The sequence below is a fragment of the Neovison vison genome, chromosome X (genome assembly GCF_020171115.1).
Source record: "Neovison vison isolate M4711 chromosome X, ASM_NN_V1, whole genome shotgun sequence".
NCBI classification, from domain to species: Eukaryota; Metazoa; Chordata; class Mammalia; order Carnivora; family Mustelidae; genus Neogale; species Neogale vison.
In genome coordinates this window covers 52,486,437-52,511,018 of record NC_058105.1, presented here as the reverse complement: position 1 = coordinate 52,511,018, position 24,582 = coordinate 52,486,437, and the positions used below count along the sequence as shown (strand labels likewise).

Sequence of the window (24,582 nt, the reverse complement as noted above, 5' to 3'; positions counted from 1 at the left end):
ATTTTCCTTTTCCATCAATTTTTTGAAACAGCTTCAGGAGAATAGGTGTTATTTCTTCTTTGAAGGTTTGGTAGAATTCCCCAGGGAATCCATCAGGTCCTGGGCTCTTGTTTTTTGCGAGGTTTTTTGATCACTGCTTCAGTATCGCTAGTAGATATCAGTCTATTCAGGTTGTCAGTTTCTTCCTGGTTCAATTTTGGGAGTTTATAGTTTTCCAGGAATGCCTCCCTTTCATCTAGGTTGCTTAGCTTATTGGCATATAAGTGTTGCTAATAACTTCTAATGATTGTTTCTACTTCCTTGGTGTTGTGATCTCTCCCTTTTCATTCATAATTTTATGAATTTGGGCTTTCTCTCTTTTCTTCTGGATTAGTGTGGCCAGTGGCTTATCAATCTTATTGATTCTTTAAAAAAAAAAACAGCTTCTAGTTTCATTGATACATTCTACTGTATCTCTGGTTTCTACCTCATTGATCTCAGCTCTAATCTTTATTATTTCCCTTCTTATGCGTGGAATTGGTTTGATTTGTTGTTGATTCTCCAGTTCTTTATTTTTTTTTTTTTTTTTTAAAGATTTTTTTATTTATTTATTTGAGAGAGAGAGACAGTGAGAGAGAGCACGAGCGAGGCGAGGAGAAGGTCAGAGAGCGAAGCAGACTCCCCATGGAGTTGGGAGCCTGATGCGGGACTCGATCCCGGGACTCCAGGATCACGCCCTGAGCCGAAGGCAGTCGTCCAACCAACTGCGCCACCCAGGCGTCCCTGATTCTCCAGTTCTTTAAGTTGTAGAGACAGCTGGTGTGTTCTGGATTTTTCAAATTTTTTGAAGGAGGCTTGTATAGCTATGTATTTCCCCCTTAGGACCGCCTTTGCTGTATCCCATAGGTTTTGGACCAAATTATCTTCATTCTCATTGGTTTCCATGAATTGTTTCAGTTCTTCTTTGATCTCCTGGTTGATGCAGGCATTCTTAAGCAAGGTGGTCTTTAGCTTCCAGGTGTTTGAGTTCCTTCTGAAGTTTTCCTTTTGATTGAGCTCCAGTTTCAATGCACTGTGATCTGAGAATATGCAGGGAATAATCTCAGTCTTTTCGAATCGGTTGAGTCCTGATTTGTGACCCAGTATGTGGTCTATTCTGGAGAAGGTTCCATGTGCACTTGAGAAAAATGAGTAGTCTGTAGTTTTAGGGTGGAATGTTCTGTATATATCTATGAGGTCCATCTGGTCCAATGTGTCATTCAGCGCTCTTGTTTCCTTATTAATTTTCTTCGATGATCTGTCTATTTTCTTCGATGATCTGTCTCCTACTATTTATTTATTCATATCAATATGACTTTTTATCTTGATTAACAGTTTTCTCATGTCATTGGCTGTTCCCATATTGGGAGCATAGAGATTTATAATTGTTAGATCATCTTGTAGGATAGTTCCTTTAGAAATTATGTAGTGTCTTTCTGTGTCTCTGACTATAGTCTTTAGTTTAAAATCTAATTTATCTGATAAGAGAATCACTACCCCGGTCTTCTTTTGAGGCCCACTGGCATGAAAGATGCTTCTACATCTGAGATTTTCCCGCTTGCCCGGGTTGGGAGTGTATGGTCTTTCTGGGTCTAAGAGTGCCCAACTTGCGCTCACCTCTTTCAGGGGAGGCTGTGGGTCGTGCGCACGCATCTCAGGCTCTGAGTATGGGGCGCAAGTCCGAAAGCACCAGGCTGGGCCTTTGCACACCTCTCTCATGGGAGAGTTTTGGGTGCGTGTCTCAGGCTCTGAGACAGTGGCGCTGGTCTAAGAATGCCGGGTTGGCCTTTGTACACCTCTCTAAGTGGAGGGTGAGTGGCGTGCGTGTCTTAGGCTCTGTAGCAGGGCTTGGTGTTCTGCTATCTGTTGTGGCTCCCACCTCTCACAGGAGCCGGACCCCATGCAATCCTGGGCGCGCTGCGAGCTCAGGGACCAAGACCTGGTTTCTCAGCCGCAGGCTCTCTGACTCAGCGCCAGGGGAGGCTGACCTGGGTCCGGGGACTTAAGCTCCTGTCCTTAGCCGCTCCGATTCCCACAGTCTTCCCCCCGGCGATCCTTTGGTCTTTTTGAGTGCTTTCAACCTGTGTCCAAGTTAATGCTGGTCCACAGACACAGGGCACTCTCATATTAGTTGTTTTACTTTCCAACCGGTCGCCTCTGGTGGCTCCCTCCCCCTTTTGTTTATCTTCGTATATCAGTTCAATGTTCCCTCTCCACTTTACCTGCCCATTGCTGTCCTCTGCCCCTGTAGAGATCCAAACGTGTATAATTCTGATCTCGGGCTGATTTTATGGGTGATCGGAGTTCTTTGGTAGGTAATCAGCTCACTTTAGGGTATAGGTTGAAAAGGCGCCTCCTCCTACTTCCCCGCCATCTTGTCTCCTCCTATTAAGGCTGATTTTTTGTGGTCACGTTAGATGTACACTTAACAATGGTAAGAGACTATTTAGGGATCAAAAAAGAGACAGTTGTGATTTGGGATCAAACCTTTGATCCCTGTTGGATTGACACATTTAAGAAAGCATGTGGTTTTTAAATGTGTTTGATTATGAAAATCGTATTTCAAAAATTGGATTACTAATCAACACTTATATTAAGTTGCTTCTAGATGCTGTTTTGCAAGGAAAATATTGAACGTTTACTTAACATTTTTGAAGATTGAAGAAAGAATAAATTGCCCTTAGTTGCCAAAGGGAGGGGATAAGCTACCAGATACTTATTGAAGACCTGTTATGTCAAGGGTTGTCAAACTATAGCATGCCAAATATAGCCCATCAGGTATTTTTATAGACGAGGCATTAATCATTGCCATTCTCGTGTTCTTTATTATCTGCGACTGCCTTCACATTACAGTGTCAGAGTTCCATACAGTTGCAAGAGAAACTGTATGACCTGCAAATCCTAGAGTATTAAATATCTGGCTCTATCCAAATCTCTGACTTACATTCTAGAATTTGCTTGAACTCATTTTCAAAGGCTTTCTTGGTTCTTTCCAGGGGTGTATGGGGGAGAGGTGATCATGACTCATCAGCTAGTGTTCTTTTGTTTTGGGCTTCCTCCTCAAACCTTTGCCTGTGCTGTGTATAACCATTTTTTAATCTGTTGACTTCTGAGCCCTTGAATTCCTGATATAATCTCTCAGCCTCTTACTCCAGCTCTTCATTCATAAATTACACAAAAATTGGTTTACAAGACTGTACTAGGTGGGAATGCATCCTCCAAGCTGGTGGTCCATCTCTAGTACTCTTATTCATCTTCTTCTGTCAACTATTAAAAATATAATTAACACCCGGCACCTCCTGTAGGCATTAGGCATTACTGACCACTAAACTCAGAATTACAGTTTGAGTATACAAGGATGCCAAGCTATTGATAGTAAAAGAAGCCACAACTTTGAAGACACAGCTTTGGTTAGAACACAAGAACTCTATGAGAGATATTAAAGCATGGAGTATGTTTAATATCTCTACTGAACCCTCTTACCTTAAATTATTTCATAGTAAATGTGTGGTAAGTAGTAGTTAAGTGGTAGGTAACTGTGACTCTCCTTATGTATTTATGAAGAGTGGTAGAGCCTAGTGTCAGTAGCATTGACTTTGGGGTCAAACAGTCTAGGATTGAATTCTACCTCTGCCATTTAACTTTTCTCTGAGGTTTATTGAAAGTCCCTGGGGATCTCACTTTCCTTATTGTAAAGTAGTAATAATACTGATACTGTTATGGACTGAACATTGTGTTTCCCTAAAATTTATACATTGAAGTCCTAGCTCTCAGCATATTACAAGTAATTAAGGTTAAGTGAGGTCAGAAGTGTGGGGCCCTGATCCAACAAGACCACAGAAGTTGCTCACTCTCTTTCTTCCTGAATACACACAAAAGGAAAGCCATGTGAGCACAGAGTGAGATGGTGACCACCTACAAGCCAAGAAAATAGCCTTCAAAATAAAACCTACCTTCTCAGCACCTTGATCTTGAAATTCCCTGGCTCCAGAACTTTGAGAAATAAATTTCTGTTGTTTAAGCCACCCAGTCTGTGATGTTTTCTTATGGCAGCCTGAGCAGAGTAATACGAATACCTCCCTTGCACAGTTACAAGGGAAATCCATCCAGTGGAATGTCTGGTGGCAGTTACATATATACTCTTAATTACTATGTGTACCCAGTATTTTCCAGGTCATATGAATCTTGGGATAGAAATAAAAATTACAAAACTATTCTATGAATAATACACCTGAATTGGTTTTGCTGGAAGTAGTCCTCTATAGGTCTCTTTAACTGGTTTAGGAATTCTTCAGGAAAGTCTTACTTGTATATATAATGCCTAAATATTCCTTAATTTTTGTATGTTTAACCTTCAGAGTATCCTTTGTAAGGTTTGTTATTCATGGAAAGTCTTAAATTGCCTTTTTTGAATTCAGCCATTTTTACAGATATGATAGTGCCATATACCAGTCAACAGTTCTCTTTCTGTTAGCATTGATTTTTCTTTTTTTGTCTGCACAGGAATGTATGTGCAGATGTTTTAATATTTTTGTTGCAATTTGACTTTCATTTATAAATTATGTGATGAATAAGAAATGAATATGTTGAAACAAGTGATAAGAAATATGTGTATCAAACATAATACTATTGTGAAAGATTGAATTCCTTAGTCATGCTGAAAGCAATGAATCCTTAAGCCTCTCCTCATAGCACATCATTATGTTGTTGAAATTTCATTTATTTGAATTTCACTAATAAATTCTGATAGGCCTCTAGGGCTAGGCCACCAGTTGATGTTTGTCACTTTATTCTTCCTACTGTATTGATGGAGCCACTTGAAGACTGGACTTCATTTCTATGCTTCATCCTCTGGTGCACAAAGTACTTTTTCCCGAATTTGTACCACAAAGCATTTTTGTCCTATGCACTCATATATTAGAGACATCTTTAGTGGTGAAATCCTTTTGTTCCTTATCTCTGTTTCTCTGTTCATTTTTGAATTGATAGTATATTTACATGGTTTAAAGTTCAAGAGGTACAAGAATAGTATACAGGGAAATTTCTTTTTCTCATCTCTGTACCCCAGCTACTCAGTCCTTTCCCTAGGAGTAACTAATGCAATACATTTCTTATATTTCCTCCCAGATACATTTTATGTATATGCTAGCAAAGACATACATTCTTCCCTCTTCTTTTCCCGTAAATGGTAGTATTACATAGTCTTGTATAACTTGGTTGCTTTATCTAACAATATTTATTGAAGATTGTTCCATATCATTCTATAAAGATCTTCTTTGGTCTTGGATATAGCAGCAGAGTGATACATTGAATGGACATTTCATAGTTTAATCTTCCTTCTATTGATGAGCTTTTGGGTTATTTCAAATCTTTTGGTATTATAATCAATGCCCAGTGTAACATAATTTATTGAATCTGTCTGCAGTAGATGAACACTTTTGACCTTTTGCTATTAACTATACTGGAATACATAACATTATACATAAATCATTTTGCACAAATAAGAGTATATATATAGTATGAATTCCAAAATAATGGGAGTGCCTATTTTTTCCAGGAATGATTCTAGATTGTAGCATGTAACAGTGAACAAAACAGTGACAAATCCCTCTCTTTAATAGAGCTCACATTGGGGTGCCTGGGTGGCTCAGTGTATTAAGGCCTCTGCCTTTGGCTCAGGTCATGGTCCCAGAGTCCTGGGATCAAGCCCCGCATCAGGCTCCCTGCAGGGAGCCTGCTTCCTCCTCTCTCTCTCTCTCTGCCTGCCTCTCCACCTACTTGTGATCTCTCTCTCTCTGTGTCAAATAAATAAATAAAATCTCTAAAAAAATAGAGCTCATATCAAAGTGGAAGGTAGACAATAAAATAAAAAATACATTAGATGTCAGATGCTGATAATTGCTTCTGAGAGAAATGAAGCAAGCAAGGAGGAAAATACGTGGCAGGAGGGAGGAGTTCTGATTTGGAATTACATCACTAGAAGAGATTTCTTTGAGAAAGTGACATTGAATAAAGATCTGAAAGAAGTGAGGGAATATTTGGGGTGACATAATAGCAAGTGCTAAGACTCTGCTGTAGGAATTGTTCTGGTATTTTTGAAGAACAGCAAGGAAGCTTGTATGGCTAGAGTGAATGAGAGGAAAGTAGCAAAAGATGAGATCAGAATAGTTATGGAAGGGACATGAAATATGAAGTAGGAAATTCTGTGCTATTGTGAAGACATTTTTTTTTTTACTGTGAATAAGGCAGGAAGCCATTGGAGGGGTTTTGAACAGTAGAATAACATTAATTAGTGAATTGACAGGGTAGAATGAAGAAGGGGAAAGTTGGAATAGAGACAGGTTATTAGGCTACAACAATAACTCAGGCTAGAAGTAATAGTGGCTTGAAACCCTTAGCTAGAAGTGGAGATGATAAGTTATCAGATACTGGATGTCCCAAAAAAATGGGTTGTAACCTGTGAGAGGGAAGAGTTAATGATAACTCGTTTCTGTATGTGTGTGTGTGTGTGTGTGTGCGTGCACGCACGTGCGCATGCGGTGCCAGTGTATATTTTTCTTGAACAATTAGGATTTGGTTGCCATTTGTTGAGATGGTTAAGACTATGGGAAGAGCAAGTTTGGGTGTAAGATAAGGAATATGGTATAGGATGTGTTTAATTTATAGTGCTTATTAGACAAGTAGAAATACCCAGGAGATGAGAATATTCTTTTGGAATACATAGTTTTCCAGTGAGCCTTCACTTGAATAAATCCTTGGTGAGATCTGCAACACTGACCTTCAAGCTTATGTTCAGCTATACCTGAAACCCAGACTGAAAAATGATGGCTACAAACATTTCAGAGTGTTATTTTGTTCAGACTTGCTCATAAGGTTAACTGGCTTTTGCATTAAACTCAATTGTGTGCACGACTTGTACCAGTCTGAAATAGACCACATTATAAAAGAAAAACTTGAATATAATGAATCTCCAAAGTGTTCTCAACAAGAAATATCCTATTAGCATGGCAGTACTTGTTTTATCATCATAATTCCTACTGTTGTGTTTCTTAGCATTCAGCTTTGACATACTCAGCTCTTGGGATTTATTGCTGGACTTAGTGATTTGTGGCATGAATTAGGAAATTTTGCATAAGGGAATCCTCTGAGTGTGTGGAGTGGCCGGAAAAATATCAGTCCATACATACAAAGTTGGAGTCAACTTACAAATAAAGGAATTAACTATAAAGCTTGAATGAGGTACTTCATCAAGGTTAAAGGTTAGCAAGAATAAGTTCCACCACCTTATTTGTCAAATACTCAGTTGAGATAAGAACCACGCTTCCATTTTGGTGTTTAAAATATCACTTCAGGGGCGACTGGGTGGCTCAGTTGGGTAAGCATCTGCCATCAGCTCAGGTCACGATCCCGGGGTCCTGGGAATTGAGCCCCGTGTCGGGCTCCCTGTTTGGCAGGAAGCCTGCTTCTCCCTCTCCCTCTGCCTGCCTCTCTGCCTGCTAGTGCTCACACACACTCTGTGTGTGTATGTGTGTCTGTCAAATAAAGTCTTTAGTAAAATAAAATAAAACAAAAGAAATAAAGTAAAATAAAATACCACTTCAAACAAGGGAGATTCTACCTAAATCTCTAAGTTAACTTTATTTGTCCTCCCTAAAATAAACATTACCTTCTGAACTATTGAAGCCTAATTGAAAATATACAACATTAGCTGTGCACATGTTAACACTATGTTAAACATAGTGTTCTGATGACATTGAGTAGTGTTCCATAATTTGCTTAATGAACACGTGTACAATCATATTAGTTATGCAGATGTTAATTTGCAGTAACATGTGCTTCCTGATTTGGGGGTTCTTATCTAAACTACGACCAGTTTAAAAAAATAAATAAACTACCACCAGTAAGATTTGTTCCTTAATTAGGGAATTATTACAAAGTATGTATGTGTGATTCCCACTGTTTGAACCATTAATCTCGTTTAATGTGCTGTAAACTTCAGGAACATTCCTGTTAATGCCATTCCCATGGCTTGAGGTACAATCCAGGTGACAATGAAATCTCCCTTTCTGTGGGATTCCTTAGTTAGAACATAGCTGTAGGCAACACAGAAAAGGGAAGCCTCACAGATGCAATATGGGGCACATAAGAGGAGATGGAAATGCAGTCTCATACTGCATATTGCATCAGCTTTCCCTCTCAGGATTTGATAAACAAATATGTTAATCCTCACAAAATAGATACAAAAACAGTTGAAAATAAAATTGTGCTTGCTGACTAAACTGACTAATCTTTACCTATAGTTTTTATCATTCCTTCCCCTAGTGTTTCTGATTCCTATATACCCTTAGTCCCTGGATTGCCACGGCTAATAGTTTATGAAGTGTATGTATACATATATATATACATACATATATGTATAAATCTGGTCATACAATTTTTATTTTTGTGTTGAAAAAATAGAAGTCTACATAGGCTAATATAGAAAACACTCGAGGTACCAGCCTCCCAGAATGAAAAAATGTTAACATTTGATCATATTTACTATAGATATTTGTTTTCAAAAAATTAAAACATTAGAGATAAAATTGACGTTTCTAGGGTTTTACTTGTTCCAGTATCACTTTCCTCCCCCAAGAAACATGGTCATTAATCTGCTAAGTATTTATTATGTTTTTAAAATTTACATATATATATATATATATATATACACACACATATACATATATATACACATACATTTATAATTTATAAACAATACATAAGATTGTTCTGTTTCATTTTTAATTTAGATGAATGCTATTATACTGCAACAGCATTTTCCATGATGTTTATTTTTCCATTCAGAATTGTAATTGAGATCTATTCTTACTGGAATATTTAGCTGTAGTACAGTCACTATAAATGCTGAGTTGTACTCCATTATGTGAATATAGCACAATTTATTTATCCATTTTATAACACCCTGGCATGTGGGTTGTTTCCAGTTTTTGTCCTGTTGTAAACATTGCTGCAGTTAACATTCTTGTCTCCTTGACTGTTTGACCCAACAATGGAAAGATTGGGTTATACTATGGTAAGCACACCTTAAATGTATTAGATGCTAATAAATGTTTATTTTCTTTTGTTATCCTAATTTTTACTACCACTGTTGGCACAAAAAAAAATTCTGATTTTTTTTGCCTCCTCATCCATACTCGCTCGGTATATTACAAGACTTTTTTTTTTACTTCAATTTGATGACTCTAAAATGGTATTTCGTTGGTTGTTTTCATTTGCATTTCCCTGATGACTGGTGAGGTTGAGCATCTTTTTATTACTTGGTATATGATCTTGGGTAAATGACTCAAGTTTTCTGTTCTGTAGTTTCCTCCTTTATAAAATGACAATGGTAGTATCTATTATATAAGGTGACAGAGGAGGTATTTAATAAAAGTTGATTTTGGTGATGATTGTGATGATTGTGATCATGGTTACTGTTAGTACTAGTACTACTATCACTGTTATTGTTGTAGTTCTTATTATTATACTTTCCCCTTTTATGTGCTATATATATGTATATATACATATATTAATATATATCACTTATAAAGTAATACATATATATATATATTCCTTTCGCCACTTTCAGTTGTATTTGTACACTGAATTTGTACACTGAATTTTTCAGTTGTATTTGTACACAGAAATAATAGATTTTCCCTGCCTGCCATTTTCATACTTGAGCTCATTTTAACATGAAATTATTTTTGACGTTTAACACCTATTTCAGCTAATACATGAAAAATTATTTCCATATAGTTAGAATCATTTCTGGAATGCATACAAATGGAAAAATATTTATTTATCTAGAGAGATCACAATTTTAAAATCAGTATATCTAAAACAAGTTGGGCATTTACTTGTTGGATATACATATATGTATGAATAAAGTTACATAAATATTTTTAGGTGGTTTTTTAATGCTACTGTTACTGGCTTTATTTATCCTGGTTTTGTGTAGAGTACACTTACTAAGAAGTGTCATATTTTCACTTCTCCACATAGTCCTTATAATATGATTTAGTACATCACTTGATGCTGATTTAAGATACAGGTTTTGTTAATATGAAATTACTTTCAATCACAAAAAGAATTTGTTGAGTGATACGCATATATTCATTCAAACTATATTATTATGGTTAAAGAAAATTATAAATGTTAGGTATCTTTTGGAGATACTTCCCTAATTAGTAGTTTACGTATGACCATGTATGTAAGAGAAAATGAGTAGACATTTAAGTCTTTATGCATGTGCCTAGCCTCACACATAGTAGGTCTTCAACAAGTATTTCCTGGATAAATGATTGGGTTGATAATATTGATGCTGACTCCAGGAATCGATCTTTCTCACTGGAATTTTGAGATAAAGTAGGTATAAAAATTTATTGTGATTTATAGTAGTTATCATTATGTAAATCATTCAGTGTTACCCATTTATAATATCTTAATATCTGCTACAATTTAGAGATATCTTGGCACATGTTATATGTACCCACTGGGAGCAGAAATTAATAGGGGATTTATGAAAACTGCCTAAATTAGATCAGGAAAAGATTATAGCCATGTTTACTTTATGCCAGTGAGCATCCCTCAATTGTAAGGAAATAAATTTGTAGAACAATTGCAGATAAAAATCCACATATAAAAGGAAATATAAGAATACTTAATGGGACTTTTATATAATTAATATCTTGATGTTAACACATTTAATAATAATACAGATGTCTTTATTATACATCATTATCTTTCTACAGATAATATTTTATGATATTTCGTTATTATTTGTTCAATTAACAGTGACAATTTAAGCACTCAATTCATCAGATTCAAAACCAGTGGCTATATGGTTTTTCTTTTGCATATGGAAAGATCACATTTGATTATAGTCCTCATTATGAACATGAGTACCATAGGGCCATTTATGATAAAATCAATTACTGAAGTTTTTTTTTTCCCCCTTTATTTATTTATTTATTTATTTTTAATATAATACTGAAGTTTTTATATTGAGACTTAAAAAAAAATCTCTTCAGTCCCATTCAAATAATTTCAAATAACAAAATCACTATAATTTAAGTTTTTACATTATGATATTTTTGGTGTAAGCACTTTTCACATAAGATTTACCAGCTCACAAGTTTTTAAGTGTGCAATACTGTATCATTTTTACTAACTATAGCTACAATTTTGTACCACTGATCTTTAGAACTTATTCCTCTTATGTAACAGAAACTTTATACACTTTGAACAGCAACTCCCCACTTCCACCTCCCTTGGTCCCCGGCAACCACAATTCACTCTTTGTGTCTATGAATTTGACATTTTAGATGCTTCATAATTATGTAGTTTTTGACTTTCTATGACTTGCTTATTTGTTTATTTATTTTCAGCATAACAGTATTCATTATTTTTGCACCACACCCTATGTCTTGCTTATTTTAAGTAGCATAATGTTCCCCAGGTTCATCTGTGTTATTTATTATATATGGCAGGATTTTCTTTCTTTTTTTTTTTAAGGGTGAGTAACATTTCACTATATGTATATACCACATTTCTTTATTCATCCATCTTTTGATGGGCATTTAGATTCTTTTCATATCTTGGCTGTTTTGTGAATAATACTACAGTAAATATGGAAGTGCAGTATCTCTTCGAGAGTCTCAGTTCTTTTGTTTATATACCCAGAAGTGGGATTGGTAGATCATATGGTAGTTGTAGTTTTAATTATTTGTAGAATCGCTGTAGTGTTCTCTGTAGAAGATACATCATTTTATATTTCTACCAACAATGTACAAGTGTTCCAGTTCCTCTATGGCATCCTCATTAACAATTTGTTTTGGTTTTGGTATGAGCCATTCAAGGAGCTGTGAGGTAATATCTCATTGTGGTTTTGATTTGTATTCCCCCCATGATATTGAGGGCATTTCTGTATACCTGTTGTCCATCTCTATGTCTTCTTTGGAGAAATGTTTATTGGGCTTAAATTGAGTTATTAAATTGCCCATATTTTAATCAAATCATGGAATATTTAAATTTTTAAAGCATTTGAAACATATAATAAAAGCATCCTAGGATAGGTAACATTTTGAAACTTTTTGAAAGCAAGACATTTTTAATATAAAAAGACTTTAGTGCTATCTGGATCAAAGTTTCTTATGTCATTACCTCTCTTCAAATTCTCTATTTATCTAAGCCTGTGCTTGTGATCAGTAGGGAATGCTTTCAAAGACAAGAAAGCCAAAGGCAGTAATAGCCACTGGTTAATATTCACTGATCATGGCAAAAACTTTATTGTTTGTGAAAGGCTGTTTAGTAAGGAACTATTTTAAACTAGCTTTGCTCTAGTAATTCTAAAATAGTAGTGCACAATCATGGAAGTCTTACCATTTCTTCAACCTAAGATAAAGCCAATTTACATACTACAACCAAAATAGATTAGGATTTAGGATATTTAAGATGTCTAATCTTAATTTTAAACAACTTGTTTATTTGAGAAGGGGAGAAGTTAGAATATATTTTAATGAAAAAAATGCAAAAAATATGAAGTCTTACAAAAGGAGCATTATGTATGTCTGGGTTACTCCAGAGTCTTGTTAGATTGCAGAAAATCATACAATATCTGTTATACTATAGCATTTTCATCCTATATGTACTTGGTTAACTAGTCTCCCATAGTGGGGTTTGAGGCATATTGGGAGATTAGGACAGTTTTCTTGACTATTTCTTTGGGAAAATTTTTCTGATATTCCAGAAGTAATTAAAATATGATTCAGGTACTTTTTATTGTCTTAACCTGGGCATGGTTTGGACATGAGGTCATGATTTTCAAATGTAATTATTATGTAGTCTGCTTAGACTCTGTGTCACTTTAGATCAGTCATAGTGGTAAAGCTTAGAACTAAATGTTAGTACTTATTCAGGTAATTTATTTTATTTTATTTTTTCTGGAAAGTCCATTTAATTTTCCTATATTTTACACCATTAATACAAAGAGGGTCTTAATGGACTTGCAGTATTTGATGCATCCTATAACATGTATAGAAAGTTTTCTAGATGCTAACATGTGAACACTTCGCTTAGCAAAAATGTACTGTAGTTGTGTGTTGCTTTTCCTCTAAAGAAAATTAGTAACTCATTTGTGATCTCTTTAATAAAAATCAGATAAGTTAAAATAATAAAAATAATGGTTTCTTCAAAATGAAATTATATTTTTTAAAAGTAATAAGCATGATTATTATGGTCATATGATTCAATGATGAAGTTTAGCAGCATACAGTTGGGGATAAAAGCATATCACTATTTGAATGAAAAAACAATGTTGGCTTTACTTTTCTCATGTTTTTTAATCATCCCATTACTTACAACCCCATTTTTATATTAGAAGTAAACTGCCAACACCTGAGTACAATAGTAGCTGTGGAATTTTTTATAGGAGGGTTTAGGGATTTGCCATAAAGCTTCATTTTCATAGCAGATAGCTACATTGTTTTTTAGTTTGGTTTTTGAGGTGGGTGTTCCAAGGTGGAGCTGATGGAGGTTATGCAGGGCTAAAGCCACTCCTTGGCACTGCTACTTCTCACAGTTTCAGGTCATTTGAACTGTTAAGACCTAGAGGACTACCTTCTGAACAGAGCATAACTAAATATTTTCTTCTAATAAGGCAAATAGTACTAAAAACTGTTACGGAGACAAAGATAGTTAAAAAAAAGACAAGTCTTTGAAGTTCATTAATTATGTGCATGCAAATGGTGCTGTTGTTGTGATGAAGTTCTAGAACCTAGGTGAGGTTTGGTGGGCTGAGGTCCGGAGCCGATGACCAAGAAAGCATTCTTGAGACATCTTTGGTGCAAAATGGTGGTTTATTAAAGCAAAGGGACAGGACCTGTGGGCAGGAAGAGCTGTTGCCCCAGGTTCTGAGGGATGGCGGGTTATGTACCCTGTGGTTGGGGGAAGGTGATGGGAAGGGAGGTTTCAATGGAGTTTTCATATGCTAAAGAGGGCCTCCAAGGTTCCAGGATGTCCCAGGCCTACTGGAGGCCTTGCTCTTGCAGCTGGATCAATGTTTTCTTTAGACCAGGCATTAACATTAAGATAGTTGGGAGACTTTTTGGTTGTGTGTCACAATCCTGCTATCAATCATCTTTGTTAGTGAGATTTAGGACATTTGTAAGCCAAGGGAGACTCCTGCTTTGTGAGCTCTGCAAGTTAACTATATGATTATTGTTCATGGCAGTCAGAGCTGCCTGAGGGATGCTACACATATGACTGAGGGGGAGCACATGGAGAGGGGGGTGCAAGGCGCCAGCTTTTGCTTTGTCTTCAGCCAGCCAGCCTTGTGCTCCCTCATCAGTTGTGCAACTTGCAAATGGTTCATATTTATTCTTCAAAGCAATCTCAGCAGGAATTTTTATATGACAACCTGTTTAGCAGTTAAAGTTACTTTACATACTTTAGAGCAGTTCCACTGAATTAAAGACATTCTAAATTTTAGCATATTTTAGGATGAATGCATAACTGCTTTTTTCCTCAATTAATCCAAATTAGGGAGAGTTTACTATATATTTAAATCCAGTGCTACTGTAGATACCTGGTAAAGGAGTAGTGAATGGTACATATTAGTAAGAAACTGCAATTGATTTTTGGTACTATTTGGCTTATCTTTTCTGCTTAAGTGCTGAAATTTAATTTGTAGGGTAACCTCTAAATTGGTCTACATTATTATATTTATCCTCTTTGAACTAATGAAATAAACACATTTACTGATTTTTGGCATACGTTTTATTAATGTAGTTAATATGCCTTACTAATTGATTTCATGTGATTGGATTATTACCATTATTGTTTTTGAATAAACGTTTTTCCTTTAGTTCAAAAGAATGTAGAAGCTTCAGAAGAAAAGAAGATCCTGCCTGCAAAGAAGAAAGTGAAAGAATTGAGAATTTTGGATCCCAAAACAGCCCAGAATCTGTGTATGTGATATTTTCTGTATAAGGGGTGGTGGTGAAGGTGGTGATGAGGTGGTGATGAATATTTTTACACAAAGTTGTAACTAATTTGAACAAGTATATTTAGCATCTACTAGAAGCAAAATTGTGTGTAAACATGATTTGAGTTGCCTTTTTGTCATTCTGCCAGAATGGAAACCATCATAATTTAGTCTTCCTCAGGCCAGATGAAACATGAATAATAAAGCTTTGGAAAATACTGATAATTAAGCACTGTTAGAAGACAGAGTAAGACATTGGGTTCACTCACAGAATTCAAGAATGTCATTTTCCCCTTTTCCACCTAGACCTGGGTATATTCACTGATCACATTGGGAAAATCCTTTTATTGCTCTTCCTTTATAGTTGATCTAATTGTGATGTTAGAGAGTTAAATTGTTAACTACTGCACTTAAAAACTGGTTGGTGAACTGGGGGAGGAACTAAGATGGCAAAGGAGTTGGGGGACCCAAAGCTTGTCACGGCTTTTGAACACATTTTGAAATCATTCTGAATGCTCAAAAAAATAATTGGAGGTCTGAGAGAACAAAACCCTCAAGTCAATAATTAGAAAAGCTACTACCTTTTGGAAGGAATCCCAGAACATGAAGGAAGAGAAAAGGGGACAGAAGGTTTATTTGTTTCAATTATAACTAAAAACATCCTAGCCTAGGGAACACAGACATCAAAACATCAAAATCCAAGAAGCAAAAGATTTCCTATTAAATCTAACAAAAGCTGACCATTGCCAAGGCATATAATCGTCAGGTTCACAAAATACAGAAAAAAGTTTCCTGAGGGCAGTAAAGGAAAAAAAAAAGTCCTTAAACTACAGAGGAAAACAGATTGCATTCGCAGCAGATCTGTCCACAGAAACATGGCAGATCAGAAGAGAGTGGCAGGCTATATTCAATGTGCTGAATGGGAAAACTATGCAAACAGAAATTCTTTATCCAGCAAAGCTATCATTCAGAACAGGAGAGATTAAAGAGTTTCCCAGACAAACAAAAACTAAAGGAGTTCATGGCCAGTAAACTAGCCCTGCAAGAAATCTTAGAGGGGAATCTTGGAGTAGAGGGGGGAAAAAAAGGCAACAAATACTAGAAAGGAACATAGAACATCCCCAGAAACACCAAATCTACAGGTAACACAGTGGCACATATTAGTATCTTTTAGTAATCACTCTGAAAGTAAATGGACTAAATGCTCCAATCAAAAGACAGCATATCAGAATGGATTAAAAAAAAAGCAAGATCTATCTGTATACTCCCTCCAAGGGACTCATTTTAGACCTAAAGACACCTGCAATTGAAAGTAAGGGGATGGACAGCCATCTATCATGGTAATGGATGTCAAAAGAAAGCTGGAGTAGCCATACATAATCAGAGAAACTAGATATTTCAGCAAAGACTGTAACGAGAGATGAAGAAGGGTATTATATCATAAAAAAGGATTCTACCATCAAGAAGATCTAGCAATTATAAATAATTTATACCCCAAAATTGGGAGCACCCAAATACATAAATCAGTTAATAATAAGCATAAAGAAACTCATTGATAATAATAAAATAATAGTGGTCAACTTTAACACCTCACTTAGAGCAATGGACAGATCAGATCATCTAAGCAGAAAATCAATAAGGAAACAATGTCTTTGAATGACACACTGGACCAGATGGACTTCACAGATACATTCACATTTTATCCTAAAGCAAAAGAATACACACTCTTTTTCAGTCTACATGGAACAGTCTCCAGAATAGAGACTGGGTCACAAATGAGGCCTCAAGAAGTGCAAAAAGTTTGAGGTCATACCATGCATATTTTCAGACCACAACCCTATGAAACTTGAAGTCAATCACAAGAAAAAATTCAGAAAGACCACAAATACATGGAGGTTAAAGAACATCCTACTAAAGAATGAATAGGTTAACTAGGAAATTAAAGACGAAATTTAAAAAAAAAATACGTGGAAAGAAATGAAAATGAAAACATGACACTACAAAAACTTTGGCATGCAGCAAAGGCAGTCCTAAGAAGGAAATACACTGTAATACAAATCTACCTCAAGAATCAAAAAAAGTCTCAAACACACCCTAATCTTACACCTGAAGCTGTTAAAAACAGAACAGGAAATAAAGCCTAAATCCAGCAGAATAAGGGAAATTATTAATAAAGATTGTAAGTGAAATCAATGATACAGAAAAAAACCCACAAAAACCAATAGGACAGATCAATGATACTAAGCACTCCTACTTGGAAAGACCCAATAAAACTAGCCAGACATATCAGAGAGAGGGGAAGGGAGGGAGAAAGGATGGGAGGGAGGGAGGGTGGGAGAGAGAGAGAGAGAGAGAGAGAGAAACCAAACAGATAAAATACCAAATGACCAAGAGAGCTCAGAGACAAAAACATAGACATACAAACAATTATAAGGCAATACTATGAAAAATTACATGCCAACAAACTGGGCAGTCTTAAAGAAATGCAGAAACTCATAGAAACTTACAGACTACCAGAACTGAAACAGGAAGAAATAGAAAACTTGAAGAGACGCTTAACTAGCAATGAAATTGAATCAGTAATCAAAAATCTCCCAAGAAACAGGAGTCCTGGGCCAGAACTTCTGGACTTCTACCAGACATTTAAGGAAGAGTTAATACTATTCTTAAACTGTTTCAAAAAATAGAAATGGAAGGAAAACTTTGAAAGTCGTTCTAAAAAGTCAGCATGACCTCGATTCCAAGACTGGACAAAGACTGTACTTAAAAGGAAAATCACAGGCCAATATCTCTGATGAATATGGATGCAAAAATTCTCAATAAAATACTAGCTAATTTAATTCAGTATTACATTAAACGGATTATTCAACATGATCAAGTGGGATTTACTCCTGGGCTGCAGGGATATTTCAATATTTGTAAATTAATCACTGTGATACACCACACTAATGAAAGAAAGGATATGGACCACTGATCTCAATAGATGCAGAAAAAGCATTTGACAAAATATGTCATCCTTTATTGATTAAAAACCATCAACAATGTAAGGATGGGTGGAAAATGTCTCAGTATCATAAAGGCCGTATACAAAAGACCCACAGGTGATAACATCCTCAAGGGGTAAAAACCGAGCTTTTCCTCTATGGTCAGGAATAAGACAAGGTTGTCTACTCTTACCATTACCATTTAACATAGTACTAGAAGTCTTAGCCTCAGTAATCAGACAACAGAAAGAAATAAAAAGCATCAAAATTGGCAAGGAAGAAGTCAAGCTTTCACTATTTTCAGATAACATGATACTCTATGTAGAAAACCTGAAAGACTCTACCAGAAATTGCTAGAAGTAATACATGAATTCAGCAGAGTTCCAGGATTTAAAATGAACTTGGAGAAATCCACTGCATTCCTATCCACCAATGATGAAGCAGCAGAAAAGTAACTAAGGAACCAATCCTATTTGCAATTGCACCAAAAACCATGATACCTAGGAATAAACTAACTAAAGAAGTAAAAGATCTGTACTCTGAAAACTATAGAACGGCTATGAAAGAAATTGAAGAGGACACAAAGAAATGGAAAAGCATTCAATGCTCATGGATTGGGAGGACAAACATTGTTAAAATATATATACTACCCAAAGCAATCTACACACTTAATGCAAGCCCTATCAAAATACCAGTATCATTTTTCACAAACAATCCTATTATTTGTATGGAAGCACAAAGGATCCTGAATAGGCAAAGCAATATTGAAAAAGAAAAACAAAACTGGAGGCAACATTATTTCAGATTTCAAGTTACATAACAAAGATGTAGTGGTCAAGACAGTATGGTACTGGCACAAAATTACCCACATAGATCAATGGATTAGAATAGAAAATCAAGAAATGGACCCTCAAGTATATGGTCACCGCATCTTTGAGAAAGCAGGAACAGATATCCAATGGAGAAAAGACAGTCTCTTCAACAAATGGTGTTGGGAAGACTAGCCCAAGATCCAGCTTTTGTATCCCAAATGACAGAAAGTATACATTTGAAGAGGTACATGCACCCTGGTGTTTGTAGCAACATTATCAACAATAGCCAGATTAAGGAGAGAGCCAAGATGTCTATTGGCTGATGAATGGATAAAGATTATGTGTGTGTGTGCGTGTGTGTGTGTGTGTGTGTGTGTTTATGTAATGGGATATTAACCAGCCATCAAAAAGAATGAAATCTTACCAATGATGTGAATGCAGCTTATATGTATTATGTTAAGTGAAATAAGTCAATCAGAGAAAAACAAATTCCATATAATTTTAGTCATATGTGGAATTTAAGAAAGAAAACAGATGAACATATAGGAAGTGGAATAAGAAAAAAAAAGGAGAGAGGGAAACAAAGTAGAAGAGACTCAAGGGTACAGAACAAACTGAGGGTTGATGGAGGGTGGAGGGTGGGGCATGGGTTAGACATTTGATGGGTATTAAAGGGCACTCATTGTAATAAGCACTGGTTATTGTATGTAAGTGATGAATTATTGAATTCTGGTCCTGAAACCAGTATTGCACTTTATGTTAACTAAACGTAAATAAAAGTTAAAGTGTTTAGTGAACCTTAAAGCCTTTAACAAATCAGTCAGTCATTAAATATGTTTTCGCTAAAGCAGCTGGACAGTTAAACCCATCTTTTTAAAAGATTTTTATTTATTTATTTGACAGACAGAGATCACAAGTAGGCAGAGAGGCAGGCAGAAAGAGAAAGAGAGAGGGAAGCAGGCTCCCTGCTGAGCAGCGGGCCCTAGGTGGGACTCCATCCCAGGACCCTGAGATGATGACCTGAGCCGAAGGCAGCGGCTTAACCCACTGAGCCACCCAGGTGCCCTAAACCCATCTTTATTTAACTAGACCTTAGATTTTATTTTGGCATATTCTCCCCTCTCTATTGAATTCAGCATTTTTTTATCCACCGTGTGTAGACTATGTTTATATTCTGGGGATACTCAAACACTATGCATGAGAAATTACATCACATCAAGCATTTGTAATTATATAAGGAAATACCATGGGAGTTTATTTTGTTAAGATCCCTTTGTTAAGGGATCACATTAAAATAAACAAATCATCATTCTCCTGTGAGTTGGAATGTTGCTGACAGAAGTCTTCTAACAGTTGTGAATGTGTACATTGCTTAACTGAGAGTACATTTTCTTTATAAAGTGAATACTCAGTAATTAAAAAAAAACAGTGTGATCTTAATTGCGAGTTGATATCTGTCAACATTATTTCGATTATGGAGCTCTCACTTGGTGTTTATGTTTAGGTAATCATTTGCCTAGACAGTGAGGATTGGTTTTTCCTTTAAGCTCCAATGAAATCATAGAGACCTTTAGATGAAAAAAAAAATCAGAGGAATATATTCATGTTCTGGATATAAGAACATAAATGTTCATTAAAATGTGTGTTTTCTGGAAGTTAAAGTGGAATGTGTTGTTAAAAAATACTTTCTGAATTAGTGTAAGCTTTTGTCAGTGTAATCTGCTGACTTACTTCAGTATGACATAATATATATCCATTCGAGAAAAAATTGAGAAGGAAAATTATGAAAATATAGAGCTACTAATACTATACCACATGATTTTCAGCAGGAATTCAGATAACACTGACAACACTCTTTTTCTTATGTGGAAGAATTGCAAAGTAGATTGATACGACTTTTTTTTCGTATTTGCTGACTTTACTGTCATTCCTGAGAAGTATTGTGTTGTATGCATCTGACAATAGCCATATTAAATTCACTGTTGAATTAAAAGGCCAACTTGAAATAAAATCTCTCATTAGTCATGTTGTGTCAGCTTGATCTAAAATTCATAAGCATGTAGTCATCAGCATTATTAGTAGGGGTTTTAATTTTTATATAAATATGTATAACTTGTAAATATCAGAGGCTGAAATAATAGGCCATTTTGCCTAGATGAGTAGTGTAGTCAGTCTCTCAAATGGAAACTACATTTGTTTGTTTCTAATTGTAAATTAATATTGGTGACAAATTTCATACTTTGATTCTATGATAATGAGAATAAGGTATTTCTAAGGGCTCTAAAATTTTGATACTATTCTATTTTTAATAAAATCTACTTTTATTTTAAGCTATTTTCCTAGGATCATATCGTATGCCATATGAAGATATAAAAAATATTATTCTGGAGGTTAATGAAGACATGCTGAATGAAGCTTTAATTCAGGTAACTTGCTTATTTTCCTTTTAAAATTCATTTTCTCAGGTATTTCTGGTTTGTTATTTTCTCAATGCAGTTGTGGGAAAATGTTCTTATGTTTCAGTAATAGAATCAGGAGTATCTAGCTTTATTACCCATAAGAGTATTCAACATAGAAGATCTGCGTTTTTGGTTTGTTTCTGCCTATCTTTCAGTGTACATAAAATTGCATGTCACAACAATTCTGTTAAGTAAATATTATTACTACAATTTTATGAAGGTAATAGCAGGAAGGTCAAAAGGTTAAATACCTTGCTGATGACCAATTGGTAGATGTTAAACTTATTCTTTATTAGGCACATAACATGTGCTAAGAATTGTATCAAGCCCTTTTACGTATTTTATCTTATTGTATCCTGTTAACAATCCTATGAGGTACATACTATTGTCCTCCTGTTACAGAAAAGAAAACTGAGGTTTAAGGAGATTGCCCAGTATCACGTAGATCGTTAGTGGCAGAGTAGCAGAGCTGGAATTTGGAATAAGATCTCTCATAGTTCCAAATCTATTGCTTTTTCTGTTCTGTTCCATTATCCTGCCTTCCATGAGCCAGTTATTTAGCTTGCTAAATCTCTCTTGCCACGTCTGAGAATACAAATGTATTAAACCAAATGATGTGCTCTGTAGAATAAAGCACTATACAAGATCTAACATATTATTACAATTCTTGATATGGCTATTCCTGTCTAGTTTAATTTCTGGAAGAAAGAACTGTTAGGATTTTACTTATAAAGTCATAGTCATTGTAGGGTTTTTTGGTTTTTGTTTTTAAGCCATAAAGGTTGCTTTGATTTTAAAGACAGTAGTTTATGCTGTGAGAATTTTACCATACTGCCCTTAGACTGTCTGAATTTCAGAGTACCAGTGTCTGTCAAGTGTCTTTCATTTGAGCAGGCCATGTCTATATGGAAGTTCCTCCAGTTTGTAATGTAAGCTTGCGTTACAGATTACCTCATGTAAATGTTTTAAATGTAGATATTATAATATAAATTTAGATAAATAGAAATTTATTTTCTAGGGCTAAGGTTTAATGGGTTTATGTAGGCTCTTTATTATCATGACATATTTATGTTAATCTCAATAAGAGTTACACTTTAATCTCAATCAGAGTTACACTTTGATAAATCTCCCTGTGGAAAAGTTTTTTTAAAAAAGTATTTTTCTGTCCAACTAGCAAGTTCACATTTCTCTGAGTAGAGATGGAGAGCTGATCATATTTGTTCTGCCTAAGTCCCATGATTCTTTGCACAAATAGTCAGAATGAGTGAGGAATGAAGCCTGAATGAGGTTTAGTTTTCCCTCTTTTTTCACTGGACAATTTAATTTTAAGATCCAAAGAGACAAAGAAATTTCTGACTCCAAACCTTTTTAGTCTTTTCTCTGTAATTAAATTATAGTAAAATAGAATCGTATTTTGAATAATTAATCAATTTAGCCATTTATTTTACCAGTGAAAACTATATAGCTTTTCCTTCACATACTTTGGTAAAGAAAAAAAATGCAATTATTTAGACTGCTGCTGTGGTCTTTATTTGGCAGTAACATTCAAAACATTATTTTTTAAGTAATATTTTTAACTCTTCAAGGAATGTAAGAACCAGAGAAAGATTCTCACTTATGAATATCCTTCTAATATGCAACAAGCTTTTAAAATATATAGAGAGACATTGATTATGTGGGATTCTTTTTCTGTTTCACTTTATTATGTAGCATAAACGATACCTATTTGTTTCTCTTTAAATTGGGTAAGTCTGGTCCAGTTTGGAGGAATGGATTGCTTTCAATTTGGAGATGACAATAAATTATGTATAAATTCTTGAATTTGCTCGTTTAATTATACCCACTATGCAGTGAAAGCAGCTGTTTTTGAAATCACAGTATTATTTAGGAAGAGTGATGGAGAATCATAAAGTATAGCTCCTGCCAGGATCCTTTAGTGCATGTTATACCAGATGCATCCATGTAATTCCTGTTTGCTGTGTATTGGGTTGAACTGGGCTTGTATCATCTTTTCCTTTTTTCTAGACTTTCTTTCACTTTTCTAAGCCTTTATCTCTTTCTGTTTTTTCCCCACATATTCATGTGTTTTACCCCTTGCATCCTTTGCCCCACAAATTTTGTGCCTTCTTTTTGTTGAGAACATACCACTGAGGACTTTTTTTCAAGCTAGATTGCTTTTCATCTCCATGTGAGACTCTCTGAAATTTCCGCTCATTCCTTACCTTGCTCAGTCAAAAATCATTTCTTTCATTCTGCTTGTAGGAGAAAACAACTTAACATGTAATTTAATAGTAGTATATGTGATTAGAATTGTGCCACTTTGATATAAGCACAGATGATACGTAACTCGGTGTGAGTTATTGAAGTTAGTAGTATGTTTATCCAGAAATATCAAACATCTGAGTATCTTTTGGTAAGAAGGAAGGTCCTAGATTGAAACAGTTACTCAGTTTGCCAGAACACAAAGGTGACTGCTTTTCTGAGGCAAGAGAAAAGAATAAAATCACTACTGCTTTTTTTTCTCCTCCCATCCCAGAAACATTTGCTTCAGTGATGCAAAATTGCTTCAGTGATGCAAAAGTAACACCAATTTGTCATTTACAGGAGCTGTTTACAGTTTATTTCTAATTACCATGTAGCACATTGATAATGCATAGCATTAAATGTGTATCATCAGATTAACTTTGTTGTAAGTTCTGTTTGATTACAGTGCTAAATTCTATCCATGTATAATCATAGTATATTGCTCACAGGAGATGTTTGTCTCCTCATAACAACAAACACAACAAAAAACAATTAAGGACACACTGCTTCCCACAGAGTTAACACTAGTATTATCTCTCCAGTATAGGTCAATAGGCTCTTTCCAACCAGAGAACTAATATATTTTAGTTATTTAGCAGGATGAATATCTTATTTAAAAAACTCTATCTATCTATCTATCTAATCAGCAAGAACAAGCCCAAATATCAGGTTATTAATAAGAATACCAATGTTTTCCTTATTTCAAAATATATAAATTTAAGCTAGAAACTGATTTCATTGTGTGGAAGATGTTGAGATGTCCTAAAATACAAGAACACATGGGAACATTTAAAAATGTATACCATATTCTGAGCTTGTTGAGGCGCTTTTATAATATGTAATTATGAGTTAGGTCCAAATAATACGAACTAAATTTTGGTGATTCTTAGAGTTAATTATTTCTGCTTTGAAAATCTGTCAGTGTAATAACAATTTGATCTACTGAGGAAAAAAACCTGAAATCAATGTTTTCAGACTAC

The 24,582-nt window shown here is 35.2% G+C and overlaps 1 protein-coding gene across 4 annotated transcripts in view; it reads left to right on the top strand.

Annotated features, from left to right (window-relative positions):
* DIAPH2 (diaphanous related formin 2) overlaps positions 1-24,582 on the top strand; it is a 980,408-nt gene that overhangs the window by 375,784 nt on the left and 580,042 nt on the right. For all 4 annotated transcript variants that reach the window (XM_044235543.1, XM_044235542.1, XM_044235544.1 and 1 more), the window contains 2 exons: positions 14,925-15,026; positions 21,171-21,265. In XM_044235543.1, the coding sequence (XP_044091478.1) occupies positions 14,925-15,026; positions 21,171-21,265 (197 nt within the window). The remainder of the gene's footprint in view (positions 1-14,924; positions 15,027-21,170; positions 21,266-24,582) is intronic.